This window comes from Stenella coeruleoalba (assembly GCF_951394435.1).
Source record: "Stenella coeruleoalba genome assembly, chromosome: 8".
Classification (NCBI taxonomy): domain Eukaryota; kingdom Metazoa; phylum Chordata; class Mammalia; order Artiodactyla; family Delphinidae; genus Stenella; species Stenella coeruleoalba.
In genome coordinates, this window is record NC_137154.1 from 41,261,401 (window position 1) to 41,283,339 (window position 21,939).

The 21,939-nt window shown below is 37.9% G+C and overlaps 1 protein-coding gene across 5 annotated transcripts in view; it reads left to right on the forward strand.

Moving 5' to 3' along the window:
- Window positions 1–2,231: 2,231 nt before the first annotated feature.
- The window catches only part of RRAS2 (RAS related 2), a 72,025-nt gene continuing 52,317 nt past the window's right edge, over window positions 2,232–21,939 (forward strand). For 2 of the 5 annotated variants that reach the window (XM_079928896.1, XM_079928897.1), the window contains exon 1: window positions 2,232–2,630. In XM_079928896.1, the coding sequence (XP_079785022.1) occupies window positions 2,523–2,630 (108 nt within the window). In that variant the 5' untranslated portion in view covers window positions 2,232–2,522. Of the gene's footprint in view, window positions 2,631–2,808; window positions 3,165–18,051; window positions 18,358–21,939 lie in introns of those variants that run through there. The other 3 variants (XM_079928894.1, XM_079928895.1, XM_079928898.1) reach the window with 3 other exon arrangements.

Consider the following 21,939-nt stretch of genomic DNA (forward strand, 5'->3'; position numbering starts at 1 on the left):
AGAAAATTAGGAGGCACTGTATGAAAGGAAGGAGAAACGGATGCCTGGTAGGCAACCAACACATGGTTTCTACAGCATGGGTTTGCTTGCTTGGCTGCAGTGTTGGAATTGTCCTGTACACAGAGATTGCAGTGGTACAGAGTAGGAAGGAAAGAAAATCTTGGTCAGGACTCAGGCAGAGAAGAAGCTCAGCAAATAAGGATTGAAATAGGTTCTACTGAAAATAAGTTTCTCCCTGAAAACTCTAGTCACTGAATATATATGTGCACACAAGCTTGTATTCATTACCACCTTATCCTCTTTTTCTTTTACTGATCAAACTATCATCAGGCTCAGAACCCCCTGAGTGCTCCTATACCAGACGCAGAGGCACAGAATACTAAGGAATTCATTATAATTGCTTTAGGACCAATACCTTATTCCCCCAGTCTAAATAGTCAGTCTTTATACTTTATAGATTGAAATTATTCCCAAAGAAAAAGTTTAAAAAAGCACAACCAGTTTACTGTTTTATTTTGCTCATGATTTTGTAGGTCAGGAAGGGCTGACCTGGGTAGCTCTTGCTTGGGGTCTTTCATGCAGTTGCAGCCAGATACCAGCAGGGGCTGCAGTCATCTGAAGGCTGGACAGAGCTCCGTGTCCAAGGTGTCGCACATGGCTGGCAGTTGATTCTGGCAGTCAGCTAGGAGCTCAGCTAGACCTTTGACTGGCATGCTTACATGTGGCCTCTCTAGCATGGCAGTCTCAGGGTAGCCAAACTTCTTACGATGTTTCTCCCAGAGTGAGAATCCCAAGAGAACAGGTGGAAGCCACGTGGCCTCTTCTGACCTAGACTTGGAAGTTATACAGCATCTCTTCTGCTGCATTCTACTGGTTCCAAGAGAGTCACTAAGCTGTTTCCAAGAGCTTGCAGTCATGTTCCAAAACTGCCATAAATGCTTACTACATGCCAGGCACTGTTTTATGTGCTTTATATGTATTAACTCATTTGATTCTTACTAAAAACCCCCTTAAGGTAGGTAGTCTTACGGTCTTTATTTTAGAGAAGAGAAAACTGAGGCACATGTCAGTAAGCTTCCAACAGGATACCAGTAGTGAGAGAGCTAGGATTTGAATCCAGTCTGGCCCCAGAGCCCATGGTCTTATCTACTGCCCTACACTGCCTCAGTATACAGCTGTGATTCCTGCTACATTTGGTTAAACTGCTATACACATAGATAATCACTTTTAATTTACAAGCACACTCCCCCAACACAATCAAAATCATGTGACACATGGCTTACCTTCTCCGCTCTGACTTCTTCATATGCGGTTTGCTTTCCCTGGAATACTTTTCTTCCAGTTATTCATCTTTCTATATTATTTATTCTTCAGGTCTTTTAGGAAGCCTTCCCTGACCACCCAGCTCTGTAGTGAGTGCTTCTCCCATGGCCACACGGAGCTATTAGTTATAGCCCTTATCATTATGCCTGACAACTTGCCTGTTGTCCTGGCCGTTTCCCCATTGGATTCTTAGTTCCCTGAGGGCAGGGAACTGTTCATAAAAGGATCGGTAGCACTGAGTACAGTGCCTGGTATGTAGTGTGTAAAAAAGCATAAATTAATCTCTCACACTCACACCCCTCAAATACAATTACCGCACATGTTTCACATATACACACAGCCACTAAGACACTCTCCTGATACAACATATGCCACATATACTCTTGTCCACTCACCGTCAATCACTGTGATTAAGTCTCTGTGACATCCCTCACACACCGCAAGCATATCACACACACAATTATTGTGACAGCTCTAATCTTCAAGCACTGTCATATACTGTTTTTCATACAGTCATGGTCACCATCTGTACTCTTAAAACAGGATATTTACCCTCCCACAAACTGAATTAAGATGACAACAGCTCTATTTCTCACACACGCCTTCACATACTGTATTTTTTATCCACACAATCCCTGACCATCCCTGACATATACAATTATGGTCACACACTGTCTACCATCTTCTTCCCACTCCCACACTCTTTGTCACACACACTCACTCGCACACGCACACGCGTGCACACACGCACTCACAGTCAAGGGATTGCAGGGGCACATCTGAGGGGGTCTGAGCCCTCCGTCAGCGCCCGAATCTCAGCCCAGGCCAGCGCGGCCCCGCCCCTCCCCGCCCCCTCATGCATATGCAGCACCTCAGCCTGGCGGCCCGGCCCCCAGACGGCCATTTGTAGCTGCGCTGGAGGCTGCGTTCGGCAGGCGCTGCGAAGACGTGTGCAGGAGTGCGCCCCCCGGACGCTGCAGCCCCTCGCCGCTGCGGTCACCTCGCTTCTCCGCGCCTCGGTTGGGACCCGGCCAGCCCGGGCGCCGCGCTGCCGCCCGGACCGGCCCTCCAGCAGCTCCCGGCGCCCGGGACCCCCGCCCGGCCGCTCGCCCGCAGCCCGCCGGCCGCACAAGTCCCCGGAGCCGGGCCTAGGGCGGGCGGCGGCTCGGCGTGGCCGGGCTGGGCTCGGCGGCGTCCCCATGGCCGCGGCCGGCTGGCGGGACGGCTCCGGCCAAGAGAAGTACCGGCTCGTGGTGGTCGGCGGGGGCGGCGTGGGCAAGTCGGCGCTCACCATCCAGTTCATCCAGGTGCCTGGAGCGGGCCTTCCCCGGGGCGCCGGGGCGGCGGCGGGCGGGGGCTCGCGCTACCTGTGGCGGGGCGGCCGCGGGGACCCCGCCCCGGAGGTGCCGCGCGGGCCGGGGGTGGGCGGGAGGCGGGCGGGGGGCTCCGGCCGGCTCTGCCCTACTGCCCTGCGGTCGGGGCGCCCCGCTCCTGCCTGCTGGGCGCCCAGCTCGGCGTCCCGGGAGTCGGGCTTCTCAGGAATGTGTCCGGGAGGGCGGAGCTGGCGGGGTGGGAAGCGCAGATCCACCTTCTCGCTGCGGCCGCGGCCCGAGCCCTTCGGGAGAGGCAGCGCTGCCGCGCCGGGCTTCCTGCCCCGAGGCTGGGGCGCCGGGCGTAGGGCGTGGGGCTGGAGCCCCGCGCGCTGGGTTTCCAGCCGCCCCGGCCGCCTCCTGCACCGTGGGTGCAATCCCGGTGGCAACTTGGCCGCGGCTCCGCGTGATCTTCGGGCTTCTTCGCGCACGCCGAGCCGGAGCTGCCCGCTTCAAGCAGTGTTTCTCTTTGTGTGTGTTTGTGCTTTTCTTTTAAGTAATCTCTTAGGTAATGCGTCCGGGTGGGAGTGTGTGATAATGCCCCAGGGAAATGGTGGCCTCGAGGAAGTTAAGAATGTTTTCCGATAGGGGTGAGACCATTTCCTAGGTATTCCTGGTGCCTTCCTGCCTCTCGCTGTGCCAAGGTGAAGTTTGGGGTGGGCCAGGCTGGGAGATGACCGACCGAGTCGTGCGTTCTGTGTCCGTTCCAACCTCTCTCTCCCCCACCCCCAATCCTCTCTGGTAGCTGCAGGCGGAAAGTCGGGTTGTAAAGGAAAGGGCGGTGGAATTCTTGATTCTTAGGATTTGCTCTTGGTAGGAGGTTTGAGTGATCTTTTTTGGGACTATTAAAAGAGAGAAACCCAGCTATCTCTCTGCTTTTGTCAACCTGCAAGGTGTGGCATATGCTGGGAGAGAATGAAGGTATCGCGTTATAACAGGTAACAAAGATACTCTCAGTATTGTTTAAGATGCTTTGGTGAAATATTTTTGTTTGACCCATTTGTTATCAGTTGGCATACTTGAATAGCGTATTTCGTTTCACTTACTGTTTCTAGTGACATTAAAATACCGAGTACTGTAACATAAATGTGATTGTTACCTTTCACATTGACTAAATGAGCAATAATTGCTGTTATACTATTTCAAAGTATTAAAAACTGCTGCTAAAACCTTTGTATCCAGGAAGAGATGTTTATGTAGTGAGCATTTACAGTATGCTCATTAGTGGGTTAAAAAAAAAAATCACACTAAGAGGTGAGATGGGCAACTTGTCCTTTCAGTTTAGCTGCAGTTTAGCTGCAGAATCAGAGATGCCCGTCATGTTGCTATTTCTCATAGGGCCAAGAGATACTTTAAGTAACTGATGGCAAAGCAAAACAATTTATAGCCAAGTCTTTCTTTGGAAACTGTAGTTAGAGGGAGGTGGGAGGTTGGTGAGGAGTGAGAGAATAATCCTGGGTTCCAGTATTAATAAATAGTGTTCAAAAAAAACATAGTGTTACCTAAAAGATTTAAACCACAAATATTTCTTTAGTGTTTTGGGGGGAGGGACCATCGAAATGTATTTGAATCTGTAAGTTAATTATTTAGTTAAGGTATTGGAACCTTTTGTTTTTGGAAATAGTATTAGAAACCATTAAGATAACCGTAATTTCTGTCTGCTTAATGATTTTCTAGAATTCATTTGTTAAAGAAACACCTTTATGAATAGTGTTGTATCTAGGTACTCTAGATTTAAAAGAAGTAAAAGAGGCGTGTGTGCATGAGAGACGTGTATTTATACATAGAGAAAGAGTGTGAGCTTTGAGTCATACAGACTTGAGTGTTAGATCTTCCTGTGTTATTTATTTACTGGGAGAACATTGCGAAAATATTATTTAGCTTCTCTGAACCTCAATTTTCTTTTCAGTAAAATGGGTCTGATCGCAGTCTTCATAATCCTTTAAATTATGGGAACATCCTTAGCATGTGTCTAGTATGTAGTATGTGCTCCATTAATGATGGCTATTATAAGCTTATGTGTACACTTCTGTTAACACGTTTAAATGCAAAGGGAATTCAGAATCGAGGAAAAGTCAGTTTGGGAAGGATTGATGAGAGTACTGTGTAGACGTGATGGCAGGAAGAGAGGACATGTCTTACCTGAGTATGGGGAGTGGGGGAGTCATTATGCTAGCTTGGAGAGAGGAAGCAGGCAAGGAGGGGAGTGGGATAGGCCCGTGACCTGGGGCCGGTGAAAGGGAGGAACATGCCTCTGGCTTTGAGGAGGCTTTCTGGAGAGGTAGGAACCAGACCTGGATCGAGTCTCATCTCTACCACTTGCTGCCTGTGTAATCTTAGGTAAATTACTTAACTTCTCGGTACCTTAGTTTTTCCCATCTGTGAACTGGGGACATACAAAGTACCACATACAGTTGTGAGAATTAAATGAGTTAACATATGTTCAGGGCCTAGAACAGTGTCTGGTACATAGTAAGGCTACAAACATTATTATTATTGTTGTTACTATATTAATCTTAGCTTATGGAGCTAAGGTGACTATCATCTACACTTAATAGAGCTGCTGTTTATTGTCTGACTCCTGGGAAATTAAAATTCATTCTGTTATGATTGTCTCGCAGTAGTAATTGGAAGGAGAGGAGACTGCAGAAGGATAGTAACCTTAATGAGCGGAAGCTAGTTCTCTCTGTAGGAGATCAGGATGGTACAAATTGGTTTTATTTATTTTGTAAGACTCCTGAGATATGACACTTTCTTACAGTGTTCAGTATGTATTTTTCTATTATGTAATCTTGAGTAGAAAAAATATAATGAACACATTTGGGAGTGGAGAACTTGAAAAACAACTTTGCCTTTAACCCTGACTTTCCTTCACCTTAAATTTACTTGTTGCCTTTTATGCATATGAAGAGCTACAAAATTAGGAAATTAAGGCTATAATTACTTAATTGAGATGGCTTTTTCTCTTTAAAAATGAATGTAACACATCATAAAACATCCATGATTAAAAATGTAAAATATTATTAAGAGTATATGTGTGTGCATGACCTCCTCGTTTCTGTTCATAGTTTTTTGAAAGACGTCTTAAGTTTTATTGGTGAATACAGCCCCTAAACGATGAGTGGATTCTGTCATTAGGAAATGATCTTAACATTGTACAAAGTGAAATGGAAAGAGCCTTGACTATCTGGGTTCTAGGTCCCCCTACTCAGGTGATGCTGGGGAATCTTTTAATTGTCTGTAATCTCTTAAGGGCTTAATTTCCTCCATAAAATGTTGGGTTTGGGTGAACAAATCTCTGCACCTTTGAAATTCTAGGTTCTTTCTTACTCAGTTAACAAACTAGGTATGTGTCTTAGGTCAAGTTTCTTAAGTTCTCAGAGCCTCAGTTTCCTGTATGGAAAGGGAGACTAATATTAGTACCTTTAGGGTTTCTGGAGTAAATAAAATAATTTATCCAAATCATTCAGCACAGTGCCATCTAAGAATAAGTAAAATAATAAATTTGCTGCTTTTACTTCTGTGTCTTGTTCCTCTAAAACTAAATTTGTAATTTATTCATTTTTTCTTGACATGTAATCTGATCTGTTTTAAGTCTTCAGCCCCTTTTCCCCTCAGCCTCATACTCCTCTCTCACATTTGTGTGATATTTAGGTAATGAATGTTGATCCCATTTTGAGTTGGGGAAATTTTATCAGTTGAGCGTTGATTTTTGGAAATAATGGAGTAACCATTGGGTTTTCTGGCAGCTCTGAGAAAAGACCATACGTGTTTTACAGAATTAAGGAGAGGAATTTCCCAGCCTCTGTTCTTCATTTATTTAGCATCCTGACTTATTATTCAGCAGTTTGTCAGATTTTGAGCTATGTAGGGGGTAGCTGATTTCTCAATTATTGAGTTTTAGTCAATCTTACAACCTGTTAGCCTGGAGCTGACTCAGACATTGCTTTTTACCTAATTTGCATTTTGGTGAATGTTTTTCCATTGCCTTTTCCTGGGGCAGAGATCCTAGAAGAGATTTCAAGGCACATGCATTTGTGTTAAAGTTAGTTGATCTTTGTGTGAAGTTTGTGAGTTTAGATTCCTGAATTTCTCTTCTGTGGCTACATCTTGAACATGTGCCCTGCATTAGAAATCACTTAAAATAAATTTTATCTGTGAATTTGAAACTATACTGTAGACTTATTTTTAGTGTGCAAATTACTGTTTTATATTTTCGGAGTAATTTACAAATGAATTCTTAGCATTGAAAAATAAGGTACCCCTCCTAGTGGTGGTACATACTAGAGATTTCCTCATTTTGGTAGGAGTTGAAATGGTTCTTGTAATGATTTTTTTTTTCCCTAGTCTTTTGGGCGCACTGTGTGTCCTATGGGATCTTAGTTCCCTGACTAGGGATTGAACCCACGCCCCCTGCATTGGCAGGGCGGAGTCTTAACCACTGGACCACCAGGGAAGTCCCAAGGAGCTGAAGTGTTTCTGATGACTCAGACATTGTAATTCCTAGATACAAATGTTAGGCACTCAAGGAAGAACACTTTCTTTTAGAGGATGACTGCTTTTGTCAGAGGAGAAATTCTAACCTAGGGTTTCTTAAAACTCATTCGTTTTTAACGTGTGTGTGTGTGTGTGTGTGTGTGTGTGTGTGTGTGTGTCTTGGGATGCAGAAGTTGCAGGAGTTTAGTGGGGATACTTCTATTGAGTAGATTAAGAATTCTGCTTTCCCTTGGTACAATACCATTTGAAGGCAAAGTGATGACAGGCAGCTACCTACTGGGATGGGATTTTTAATTCATCTGTATTGCTGAAATGTCAAGGGTCATTCCTAAGCTTTGAAATGAAACTAGTCTGTTTAATTCAGTGAGGAAAGTAAATTGCTAACTTTAAAGTGGGGGAGGAGTGCAGAAAGAGACTTTCTTAAAGCTGTATTATTTAAAAAATTTTAAAGTTTCCTTTTTCAAATTAAAATTGATCTCATAAAATAGAAACAGATTTTGTGATGCTGCATGAACGTTTATTTATTTATTTATTTGCCCCTTTTGGTGAGGAGAAATATTAGTGTCTTTAGGGTATTAGTTCCTTGCTGAAAAGTGATAATGAGTAAAAGACTCTGCTTGTAAACAATGTAGAGTTAATTGTCATTGAATCTTCTTGAAAGGCCTTGATCTTGAATTACTTTGGGTAGAGCCGTGAAGTCTGAGTTTGGGATTGAAACTTAGTGTAAAGTGATGTCCTTGGTAGCCATTTGATTTATTTCTATTTCGCAAAGAAAAATGTCTCTCAGGCCTTTATGAAATAGACAAAGATTTTATATATATATATATATATATTTATTTACTGTGTGGTTCTGAAAGAAGCAAAGAAATAGAAGTTGACTAAAATTGTGCTACTGGAGCTATATTGGACTTGAGTTCCTTCTAAATTATATTTTAGATTTAGTATTTTATAAGATCAATGTGATAAACCAGTTGTTTATTGGTTACATAACATTAAATCATAGTTTAATTAAAAATATTATAGTTACAGAATTGGTTGTTTGTATATATTAGTAGTTTAATATTGCCAGCCAATTTATCTTGTCACCTCATATGATGGTGTTTTTCCTAGGAGAAAGAATTTATATACAAGTTAGTAAATGTTCAGTACTGAAAGTACGGATATACATGCCAACATGATATCTGATGTTGCTTTTTAAAAAAACTTTACCCAGATTTCCCACATGCTACCATTTTACTGTATTTGTTTTATTCCTCCCCCTCCATGTATAGGCACTGTTTTTTTTCTCAATCATCTGAGTGTAAGTTGAAGACAATGCTGCCTTATTTTTAAATACTTCCATGTATATTTCCTAAACACAAGGGTACTTGCTTACATAAACATAGTGTATAACCAAAATCAGAAATTAATATATTACTAATGTAATATGCAGAACTTTTTCAGATTTTGCCAATTGTCCCAATAATGCCCTTTATAGCAAAAGAAAATCTCAGATTATGCAGTGCACTTTGTTTCCATGTCTTCTTTAATTTGGAACAGTTCTTTAGTCTTCGTGTTTTATGACATTGACATCTTTGAGTACAAGTTAGTTATTTGTAGAGTTCCCTCAATTTGAGTTTGTTTCTTCATGGTTAGATTCATTTTGGGGGCAGGAATAGCACAGAAATGATGTGTTCTTCTCAGTGCATTATATCAGGAGACATAAAATGGATTTTGATTTGACTACATAGGTGCTTACCTTTTGACTCGGTAATCCCAGATCTAGGAATTTACCCTGAAAATGTACTTCCAACAGTATGAAAATACATGTGCATGAGGTCACAGCATTAGAAACAACCTACAGGATAGAGAGAAGTTGAATAGAATATGGTACATTCACCCAGTGGTGCAGCTATAAAAAGTATAAGAACCATCTCTATGAACTGATGGGAAATGCATTCCAGGATAAATTGTTCAGTGAAGAATACAAAGTGCAAAAGTATCTACTGTATTATTGATATACTACTTTTAGTGTAAGAAAGAAGAGGAAATGAGAAAATAGGACTGTAATCATTGGGGCAAAAACAGCACAGAATGGATGAATTTGAGATTAAAGAGATTATTGGTTAGCTATGGGGGTAGGGATATATATATCCCTACCTATACCTACCCTATAGGTAGGGATAAGGAGAAAGCGATGGAATAGGGATAGTGACTCTTCTGAGGATACTTTTCTGACTTGTGGAACCATGTTTAATGTTTCACATACTCAGTATATAAACAGCAAGCACCAATAAAATCAAAAGGTGGAATACAAACAAAACAAATGAACTGAACTTTATATCGGATGACTAACATAACCAACTGAAGGAGGGAGAGAAAAAAAAACTAATGTAAGTAATTTTTGAACCCGGTATTTGGACTATGTCCTCAGGATAAAGACAAAAAGAATTCGAAATAAACACTGAACTCTGGTTAACAGGCTTTTTTTTTTCCCCCCTCCTTCATCACAGAGGCATGGGTTTGTAATTCTGAAACAGTTTTCTATACTAGGATTAAGTAAATTAGTAAATGTGTTGTGGAAAATGGGAGCCAAGTTCCTCACTATTGGAGAAGGGAGTTATAATTGTGGAAAGGGTGAAGGCTAGGAAGAACTCTTGATGCTTGATTGGAATTGAGCATACTGGCATGAACTCATGGTTTAAAAAGAATAAAGATAGATCTAGAAATAGGTGTATGTGGATACTCATAAACACATCTATCCATACATCTTTTTTTCCAGCTCTGTCTGTTGAGAGTGCATAGAAACAGTGACACCCTATTAACAGTGAGAACACCCAGTGCTGGATCTTGGTTTCTAAATACCATTCTTTACTAAAAGGAACCTTGGAGAAATGACTGATCCCCGGGCTGGGGCAAGGAAAAAATAGAAGATGAGCTTGGAGCATCTTATAGTGCCAGAAAGTAAAGAGCTGCTCAGAAAACAAAATGATGGTGACATGTCAAAGAGACACAGCCAGCCTGGAAGAACTCCCATTGGCTAACTCTGGGACAGTATCATCATCAAAATAAATAATGACAGTAATTGATTATTGCCCATAAATAATGTAAGAATCTAAGAATCCATAAGGATAAATAAATGAAGGAGGAAGGGAAGTTCTTCCTTAATGTAGAATTCTGACTAATAAACATAGAGGAAATGGTAGAATTAGAAAATCACCATTTGGCAGTCAAGCAACTGATTGAAGTAACAATCATAAATGGATGTTAAAAGTAGTATGTAAAAGTTTGAGAGTAGCTGGATATTAACATAGTCTCAAAGTATCTGCCCATAACGTATTGTTATCAAATTGGGAGTGCATAATCTTAACCACTGGACCACCAGGGAAGTCCCAAATATCCTTATTTAAAGCAACCAAAAGTGTGTGTGACTGCAGTGTTTTTAAGAGATTGTTTTTTGTCTTTTGCATTTGATTTTGTTATTATAATTGTAAATGCACTCAGTGGTATTAACCCCTTTCTCATTAGGAGCTGTTGCTTTTATTTGCCATTTCTTTCATTCTAACTGGTTTCAGTGCTTACAAGCAGTCCTCATGAGCAGCTAGTTTTTACTTTGAATTGTTATTTAGAGAACACTTTCGAGTACTTTTTTAGTCTAAGATTAAAATTTTACTTTTGCATGATACATGATGACTTGGCTGAGTATAAAATTATTGGATCCCGAGACTTGTATTACAGCAGTTGGAGGTACTGCTTTATTTATCTTCCGTGTCTTTGCCTTTATCTAACCGGCCTCAAGTTTCTATTCTGCAGGAATAACTAGTTTTCTATTTGTATGCTTGTAGCCTTCTCTTATCACTGGAAATGGAAACATTTATCAGGATATGACTAGAAGTTTTTCTCTGATCACCAGTTTTCTCTGAGAAATGATGAAACACTCTCAGGTCTAGGAAGGTTTTCTTCTTCATTTTTGAAGTCATTTTCCCAATTATCTTCTGAAATACCTACTTGTGCATTGATTCTTTGAAATCATTGTTCCATATTTTCTTAAGTTAATCAGTGAGAAGGCTAAGATAGACTCCATTCAAGAATTTGTCAAATTTGCCTTCTGTATCACTGATGAAATTTTCTGGATGTCAAATCAAATTACTCTCTTAAACAGATTTAATGCCCTTGATATCTCAGTCTAATATTAATCAGTGGTGATGTTCTCTTGTCTTTTCTTAAGGCCACAAAACTGGTATTTTCTAAAGCTTGGTACTGCTTAAGGAAACAACTCCAGCCAGGGAAGGGTTTTTTCTTGAGTGGCAGAATGTAGTTTTTAAATTTATCCTCTTATGATGAGTTGATCTTAGCCATTCTTGGTGCTGGAAGTAAAGAACTGGCTGTCCCTCAGAATTACTGCAGACACTGAGATTCCAGTTGATCTTAGCCATTCTTGGTGTTGGAAATAAAGAACTGGCCGTCCCTCAGGCAGGACACTGAGATTCCCATTTTTTTTTTGATGCTGATGGGCAAGTTGATACTAGGGAGCTTTGATATTTGGAGTATCAACAAATATGAAATTCTGTGAAATCTGCTAAGACATTCAGCCAAATTTATGTTTTGGTTTTTTTTTTTTTTTGCTGAGAGGTATAATTTTGGAGAATTAGAGGTGGTTAAAAGGGATAGTTTCCAAGTTTATTAGTACTTCAAATCTAAGCTTTCTGAATTGAGGCAAGTAGAAGAGGCTAGGGAAGATAGTGGAGGGAGAGTGTGTGTGTGAAGCTGTAAAATGCAGATCAATGCAAAGATTTTTCTTGTAGGTATAGAAATTAGAAGGGCCTAGAATCAAAAGTTGGAGTCCTTTCTTTAGCGTGTGTGTGTGTGTGTGTGTGTGTGTGTGTGTGTGTGTGTGTGTGTAATCTGAAGTATGCTTATTTTATGCTGTATTTTACGATTTCATATATAAAATTTATTGTGCTTTCTCCTTTCTTTAAAAAATGGGATTGATCGCCATTTATTTCTCACAGTAGTGCTTTAAGTAACTTATCTGCTATAATTTATATTTGAAAGGTATTTGAAAGGATTTCTAGTAAGAGGTTTTCTAGAATGTTTCTTACATTACCATCATCACAAAGTCTGTAGTATCCTTAATGACTTTTGTAAAAGCATTGTAAAACTGATTTTGATTTCTTTTGTTATGAAATCTTGTACTTTTTATTAATTCTTAGATAATTTTAATTTCAGTTTGGATATGCCCTTAATTTTTTTTTTTTTCGCGGTACGTGGGCCTCTCACAGTTGTGGCCTCTCCCGATGCGGAGCACAGGCTCCAGACGCGCAGGCTCAGCAGCCATGGCCCACGGGCCCAGCAGCCCCGCGGCATGTGGGATCCTCCCGGACCGGGGCACGAATCCGCATCCCCTGCATTGGCAGGCAGACTCTCAACCACTGCGCCACCAGGGAAGCCCTATTCCCTTAATTTTTACATGATTTAAATTTGAGGAAGGATTGAGTGGCTGTCTTTGTCGATTTCTAGCTTTGTTGGGCTATGGTCAAAGAATGTGACCTGTAAATTCCCTGTTTCGGAACATTAAGAATTTTTAATGGCTAAACATACCATTGATTTTTATAAATACTCCAAGAACATGAGAAAAGAATGAGTATTTATTTGTAGCTTATAAGGTGCAAAGTTTTACATAAATCTGTTAAAATGGAATTTGTTGATTGTATTATTCAAATCTTCTGTATCCTTTTTTCTCGTGTATTTTTAATCTGTGAAGCTCTGAAATTTTTATTAAATTTGTTTTAATTTTTTCCTTGCATTTCTAATTTTGCTTTGTTTTGATGTTGTATAATTTGGTGTATAAAATGTTATGATGATTACATCTTTCTTATGATTAAGTAGTACCAGTCTTGTGCAGAATTCTACTTTGAATTTCAACCTGTGATAGTAATGTTACCTTTTCTATTTTTTGTTTGTATGCATTTATTTCATTTATGTTTTACTCTTTTTTTTTTGGTCATTTTATGGTAAGCTTTTCTAAATAATACTAATGTGATCTTTAAAAATCAAACCTGAGAGTCTTTGTCTTTTAGCAGTGGAATTCACCCCATTCACATTTATTGTATAATATGATTATGTATTTATGAAATAATCTAGATAAATTTGCTTTGATCCTTTTTACTCTTTTTATATTTTATATTCTTTGCTTTTAACCTTTGTTTTTGCAGACTTAATTTTGTTTTTGTTGCTTTATTTCCCCTGCATTGAGAGTAAAACAATAAGAGATTATTTTAAAAGTAGAGGTTGTGTCTGAGAAGCTTATTCCTTGTGGTTGCCTTTGTCATAGTCATAAGTAGTCTGTGAAATTAAACTCCACAGCTGCCATGTTTTTGTTTTTTAAAAAGATGTTCTAGACCTGGAAAAACTCACACTGCTTATCTGAGAACAGGCAGTTTGACGTAGTATAAAGAATCCTTCTTGCAAGTTAAGATATTTCTATAGATCTTGATTTAGCCACTATGTGACTGTGGCTTTGGATAAGATAACCATTCTGTTTGATTCACTTTGGCACTATTTTAAACTCTAAACAGTAGAATGTTTACAAGTAAAACAAGTATTTTAATAGAGAATTTTTATAGGCTTGGAATTTTTGCCTGAATGTCTGCTCCTTGGTTATACTTGTTTGTACATTTTATTCTTCATATTTAGATTTTGAGTGTCATAGACCAGGAATACTTTTGTTACATAGAAGTAAGCATATAGCAAAATATTTATTAGTATTTATTAATTGCTAGTATTGGGTCTTGAGCAGGGCACAATAAATAATTGGAAAAAAGAGGTCTTAGGAAACATGAGTTGTATCTATTATGGTTCCATAGCTGCTGGTCACTGAAGAGGATGTAGAACTAAACTGTTTTTGATTTTGGATTTCAGAGTTTCTCTGTAATTAAAAGATTGTTTATATGTGACATATGCACATTTGAATCTTGAGTTTTAGAAGTTTTAGCAGTTGATCCCACAGCATTCAGTTTTATTCAAAATAATCTTTGGAGAAGATTGTCCTATTTTAATTTCTCTCTGGAAATTCTGACTCAGAAAATGTAAAACAGCTTGAGAGTAAGGTCTTAAAGATTTATTACTTTTGTCTTGTTTCCTGGTGGGTTTTCTCTTAATGCCTTGGTTAAATGATGACATGTGGTTGAGATTACAACAGTCAGCAATTTGTTAGCTGAAAGGAAAAGAACAGTAAGCAAGTAGTTGAGTCAAACTGCAAAGGAAGATTTGTGATAGATATAACATTTAAGTTTCAAAAATCTTGTGGAAAAGATATGTAAATATTAAATTTATAATTTTGTCTCTTTTGCCTCTGAAATTAAGATATATCAATTAAATAAGGTAGGGAAATTTGCCTTATGTATGTATATGCATGTGCGCAAGTGCACACAGGTGTGTATCTTACTTAAAATGAGAAAGGAGTGAATTTAGGTGAGAGAAAGGTTCATTGTTTTTGGAATCAGAAAATGGAGATAAAATATAAAACAAAGGTGTAGGTCTGTGATAATTTAATGACTTGCAGACGTTTAAATGAATAATAATAGTAGCTTAATTGAGTACTACATGAATTTATTATTTTCAGATATTGCCATGGTCCATGCTAACAAGTTGGTTTGAATTAGCTTCTTTTTAATTGTTGTTACTTAATGTTAAAAATTTCTTATAACCATTGCAGTGTTTTATGGTAAACATAAATCAAAAGTGCAAAGTTGAAAGTTAAGAATGGAGTAGAAATTGGTGAGCTTGCATGTTAGTAATTCATACTTCATCAAATGTTGGGTTTTGGGCTTATTTCCTTACCATCATGAAGTCTGATAGGTTCTATGGTCATAATTTTAGCAGGTGGTAAAATAGTATGGAAAACGTTGTCTTCTGTTACATTGTTACAGTGTGATTCTCAATTTTTAATTTTACATTTTAAAGACACAGACTGATGTTTTGTTTATTTTTTTTCCTTCCTCAAATTGCAAATTATGTATTTAGATTTCTTTATAGCAGATAGTTTCAGGAAGGAGCCATTGGCTGAGCTGATTAGTCAAATGAAGTTGTCTGACATGGGTTACTTTAGTTTGTGGTTTTAGATGAGAACAGTACATGGTGCACAGCTGTTGCTCCAACAGCTTTGTTCCAGCTGTCTTACTGGCCTGTCACAAAATACCCCACATTCCTTTTTTTTTTTTAATGGAACCCCTTGTAATATTCTATACTTTATTACTTAAAATGGATCCTGCCAATTGCTTTAATGACTTTTCTTCACGTTTATGCCTATCAATAGCTATTTATTTAGAATGATGCTAAAATGGATTATGAGTAACAGACTTAAACTTTGTCACCTTTGTAATTTTTTGTTGTGAATTAAAGTTGGAGATGTAAAATATTTATACAAGTTGTGTTAAACATTGAAAAAGGCACCAAACTTAAATAATGTCCCCAAATAAGTAGTTGCATCTGGATGATGAGACTGGCATCTTCTAATTTCTTTTTTTAACCTTGTGTTTGTATTAATAAGCTTCAATAGAATTATAAGATGAAAAGCCGTGATTTTGTGTTTTATAAAGTTTGTACAGAACCTATATAGGTAGACTTCAGTTTATGTTTTTTTGAGCAGATGGTTGTACTTCAATTCATTTTACTATCTTACACAGTAACTGAATTATAATACTAAGGGCTTCAAGATTTGTTTTTTAATAAGGAACAAGGACCTATGAAGAGTAGTTTGAATCAGTAATGACTAATATATATTGAACATTTTCTCTGTTAGATACCATGCTAAAAGCTTTACACACATTGCCTTAATCTTTACAATTGTTTCTTTTTTGCAGACATGGAAACTGAGGCTCAGAAGTTAAATAAATTGCTCAAGATCCCACAATAATGACTGAGATGGGACTTGAAGCCATATTTTCTTGATTACATAGCACCTAAGGGGACTATGCTCTATTACATTGCCCAGATAAAACATGTTTTATTAAGTGAGTTACCTTAACAATGAAGTCTTTGCTGAAGTTTTTCTTTGATTAGGTTCATGAAGCACTTTCCATTTAGTTGAAATTAGGAAACCTGGGATTGAGTAGGCAGTGAAGGGTTGTTAATAGTATCTATTGGCCTCCCTCTCTGCTCCCTCCTGCCTGTCTGTGATCAGTCTCCTGTTACTCCTGCGCTTGCTGTTTTGGCTACTGCTCTCCCCTGACCTGGCAACCCCCAGACACCTGCCCCACACCTATTTGAAATTCCTGCTCTCACGTAGTGCATTATGACTGGAGAAACACAGTCTGATCACACTTAGTCACGATCTGTGTGAAGTGTACATCCATGACTCTAGCTGTATCCTTTACCAAGTAGGCCCTTTTAATCTAATTGTTAGTCATTTTTCTAGATGTGACTCAGGGTTCATCTGAGCCTTTCCTGAGGGAATATTCAGATTGGATGAGGTGTCCCTCCCGTGTGCTTCCATAGTATCCTGTGCATTTTTTTCCTGAACCTTTTCAGAGTAAGTTGTGGAAGTAATGCCCCGTTAGTGTTTGTTTCCTGAAGAACAAAAAAGAGAGTCTTTTATGTAACCTTTGTACAGTTATCAAAATCAGGATATTATCTAACTTACATTATTCAAACTTCACCAACTGTTCCAATAATGTCCTTTATAACGAAAGAAAAACAGTGTTTTTTGCCCAGGATCCAATCCAGGATTGCATGTTGCGCTTATTTTTCATGTCTTTTAGTCTTAAAAGTTATCTGTAAAATATCCCACAATTTGGGTTGTCTTGTGTTTTCTTATCATTAGAATCAAATTGTGTAGTTTTGGCATAAATATCACAAAAGAAAAGTCTTTCTCCAGTACATCATATTTAGGAGGCAACATTTCTCCATAACCTTTGATGTGAAATCTGATGCCTTAGTTAATTGCTGAAAAATTGCTACTGTTCCCTTTGTAATTAACATCTTATGGGTAGAGATCCTGAGGCCAGGTTAATAACTAGTTATTTTTGAGCTTTTGGGGTTGTGTCTCTACTCTTTATTGAATGCCCCTCCTTTCTCCCTTCCTTGTTTCCTTCTTCATTTCTTATTTAAACTTGCTATCTCCAATTTGTGTTTTGTGACAAGAGTTTTTTTTTTTAATGCTCAAAGAATGCTTGTGTCATACTTATATTTTCTTTAGGGGCAAAAGCCCCCAGTTACTACATTTTCTTTATTCTTTAGAAAGATCTATACTTTCTTGGCCTTGATTTTTTTTCATCTATAAAATGAAGTGGCTGAAACAGATTATATCTAAGATCCTTTCAGATTCTAAAGCACATGAGTTTATGAGTTTTAAAAAATTAGATTGTTACATCCTGTTTGACCTTTTCCACCCTAAGTTTTCTAAAAAATTGTTTTCCTACTTCTTTCTGTATAATATATAAATGTCTCATTGCTTTGGATTATAATCGACCTGTTCCTACTTTGGGGCCATGATATTCTTCACACGTAGATAATGCCTCTTGCCAGACTGAAAGACAAAGTGGTATTCTTCTTTTTTTGATAGGGTGAGAGTGGGAGTGGGGGACTCATTCCCAGAACAGTCAATAAATAAATCTGTCATTCCTTGGAGTTTTCTAAATTACTTAGAAGAGAAGAAAAACCAATTCGGTACAATAGTGTTTATTACCTTTAAAAACATGATTTATGTATACTTCCTTTTAAAGGGTTTTACAGAGTTTCTAATCATTATATCATGATTTCTAAAGAAGTGAGAATCTTGATTCATTGTGGAATTTAGAACAAATTATTTAGTTGTAGAAGTTACTGTGCTATAAACAGACTGAAAGAATCGAGCCTTATTTCAACATTGTTAGTAATTTTAAGTTCTGTAGTAAAAGTAATAGGTTATTTAGTGAATTATTAAAAATTAATTGGCCACATTTTAACTTTCAAAAATAATTCTTCCTTAAGAATTTTGTCATAACTAGCATTTACCTTTTGTGATGATTTACATTTATGTAATATTTGTTTTCAGAGGACTTTTACGTACATGATTTCCTTTTATACCAGCACCAACCCTTTATGATTGGAAGGCGGCATGACATTGTCATGGGCATCATTATTTCCATTCTGTAGTTGAGGAAATGGAGGCTTGGGAAGAAGTGATTTGCTCAAGGTCCTATAGCAGGTAAACAGTGAAGTTGGGATTTAAGTTGGTTTTCCTGATTCCTAAGATACAGTGGTCTTTCTACAGAACTAGGAATGTTAAGTTGGAACAAAAATGCCAACACTTTCTAGAGGGGAACTGAATAGAGTGATACATATTCATTTAATGAATGGAATTCTGTTACGTGACTGTTACCAGTATGAATCTTGGAGGAGCACTGAATAGCGGAAGGGTGGAGAAAGGGAAGAGTAAGTGAGGTTTCAACCAGAAGCACACTTGATGACTTGATATTTCTGCTAAAACTGCTCATGATGGCACCGATGAAAGCTAGTGTGGGGCCCAAGCTGTGTAATGGCATCCTCTCTCTAACGTGTAGCTTCACGAGACTGAGGTATCTGTTTTACGAGTATCACTGTGGTATAAATGCGTGAAAATGGCAAACACCAAATTTAGGTATTTATTACCTTTTGGGGTGAGGAAGGAGAGGAGAGGGGAGTATGATTGTGGAGGGACATATAAGGGTCTACAGTCATATTGCTAATGTTTTATTACCTAAGTTGGGAAGCAGGTATAAATAGTCTTAATATTTTTTCTTCATAACATTTTCTGAGATATTTTATAGTTAATTAAGAACAAAAATTTGCTCTAAATTGACTTAACTATGTAGTCAAATGGAAACTTTGAGCCTTTCATTTGGTGTTCAAGGTATCATGACTTGGTTGACAAGACACAAGTGTGTTCTTTAGGGGTTTTCCTTCAGGGTGGGAAACTATTTTCTTCCCTGTCTATTCAAACAACAAATAAGACTTTAAGTGCGATTCTAATTACGTTAAAAAGTTGATAATTGAGTTTGTGAGTAAAACTTTTGTATGAATGTGTGTGTATAAGAGTATTTGTTGTGATTTGCTTTTAAAACTACTATACCCAGTTTCTGAAGATTTCTCCAAAGCACAGTATCTGATTTCATCATGGTGGTTACAGGAACTGATGATTCATTTTGCCTTAAATTTCCTGTATGAAGAACTGATACCTTTACCTTTTCCCAGAATAAAATTCTTAGACTATTAGTAGATATAAAAAATGAATGCTCACGTAATGTGGTTTTAGATAGGTGTGAGTAAGGATTAAAAGAAAATCTAGAGTATTATATACTAGACCTGTGCTGTGTGCTATACTGTTAAACATTTTTGCTTATGAAATTCACTCATTTATAAAATGGATAATTCCTGGACTATTATCATCAAAAATTGATAATTTTGGGGGGATAGGATTATCTATTTATTTAAAAATATGCTACCCATTTGATGGCCTTGTGAATGAAAAGGAATCATATTTCCAAGTTTGGGTGATTATAGGATTAGAAAAAATGCTGTTGGTGGTTGTTCATATGAAAGCTTTTTATTTGCCTTTATTTGGGTACTTCTGCATTTTGGAGAGGTAAGATGGGAGAGAAAAGGAATTCTTTGTTCTTCGGTGTGAAAGTATGTACGGTTAGATGTTGCTAATTCCCACAATAAAGAAATGGATTGAAAACGTGATTAAAGGGCATCTTTAGATTTAAAGATTATAATGTGTGCTTAAGAGGAAGTGGGTGGGGTAGAGTGGGTAAGAGGTAGAAGGTTGGGGAAGGTGGAGTAAAAATGCTCTTGTTCTTGAGTTTAGAGGTTTGAATGATCTCTTTTGGGGGGGTGTGTTACCTACAAATGAACTCATGATGTAAGTTGCAGGGGTCTCTTGGTGATTTTGGATGGATTCTGAATGTCATGGAAGGACTGGACTCTTGTGGTATTGATTTTTGGAAACTTGAAAAAGTGTTTTGCTTCTAGCATGGTTTACTTTTATAGGTTTTCTTCTTCTGGTGTCTTCTCATAAGGAGAGCCATTCTTCCCATTCCAGTGGCAAGTAGAAGCTGTGATCCATTAAGACTTTTGTAGTAGACAGAATTTGGAAAATGTTCTACATGCAGGGGTTCTTTGACCCTTTCTTTGGTACAGAGGACTCTTGGGATTCTGGTAAAGCCTCTGGACTCCTCAGAATACTGTTTTTTAAAATGTATACCACATAGGTTTATAAAAGAACCAATTACATTTGATACAGTTATCAAAATGTTAAAAACAGAAGTCTTTTTTTTAACACATGTTGAGTGTAAATGCTATTCTGATTTATCTGCAACAGCTGCTATATGAAATACCTGTGATTTCTATTGGTGACAGTCACAGGTACTGTTACAGTGGTTTATTGAAGGAAATGCTAAATTTCTGGTTAGCGGTTAGTGAAAAAAATTTTCCCCATCCACGTTTTTGAAGTTTTAATCCCAAGAAACTCTTTTTAATGCAGAATGAATGAATGAATGAATACAGTAAGGATTTGGATCCAGATGACTGTTGGATTGAGTCTCGTTCACTACTTACTAGTATCTGCATACTTTCTCAACTCTGAGCCTTTTATATCCTCATCAATATAATGGAGATGGTAATAGTACTTGTGGGAACACCTACAAAACTAAAATCCTAGAAGTACTGTTACCATTTCCATCTACCATCACAGTCGACTGGTATTGTCATTCTACCAGTTTGAGTGAAGTATAAAAACCTTACCTCCCTTTATGTCCCTTTACTCTCCCCTGTTGATAATATACTTTTTAAAAAAATTTCTTCTGCATACGTATAGAACTGCATCAGACCATATATAATTTTTGCTTCAACTTTCAGGAATACTTTAGAAAACTCAAGAGAAGGAAAACCTGTTGCATTTATCCATATTTTTGCTAACTGTTCTTCCTTCCTGAGGTTCCTTCTTTTATTGTTTCTTTTCTGTTTAGAGAACTTCTTTAGTCATCCTTTAAGAGTAAGTCTGCTGGTGACAGATTCTTTATACTTACTTTATCTTTTTGCCATAAGACAGTATTTTTTCTGGGTGTAGGATTCTGGATTGATAATTCAGCACTTGAAAAATTGTGCCACTTCTGGTCTTCATGTTTTCTGATGAGATATCTGCTGTCATTCTGTTTTTCCCCTATAGATAGGTGTTTTTCTCTGACTGCCTTCAAGATTTTTTCTTTGTTTTTAGAAGTTTAATTATGTGTCTTGGTGTGGATTTCTTCAGGTTTTTTACCTTTTTAGGGTTTGCTCATCTTCCTGAATGTATAGCTTTATGTCTTGCCAAATTTGGGAGTTTTTCAGCTATTATTTCTTCAAGTACTTTTTAAGCCCTACTCTTTTTGTCCTCTCCTTCTTGTATGCTGATAATATGAATGTTTAATCTTTTGTTACCCTCTCACAGGACCTTGAGGCATCATTCTTTTTTTTTTTTTTTTTTTTTGCCTATTTCTCTCTGTTTTTCAGATTAGGTAGCTTCTACCTACTGTCTTCCAGTCCGTTGATTATTTCTGTTCTTCCATTCTGGTTATTTTGGTTATTCTATTTTTCAGTTTTAAGTTCCCATTTGGTCCTTTATAACATATTTGTTTGCTGACTCTTTGATTTCTTTGCTGACACTTCTTTTTTTTTTTTCCCATTTATTTCAAGCATACTTGTAATTGTTGAAACATTTTTGTCCAGACTGCTTTAATGTCTTTGTCAGATGATTCTAACATCTCTGTCA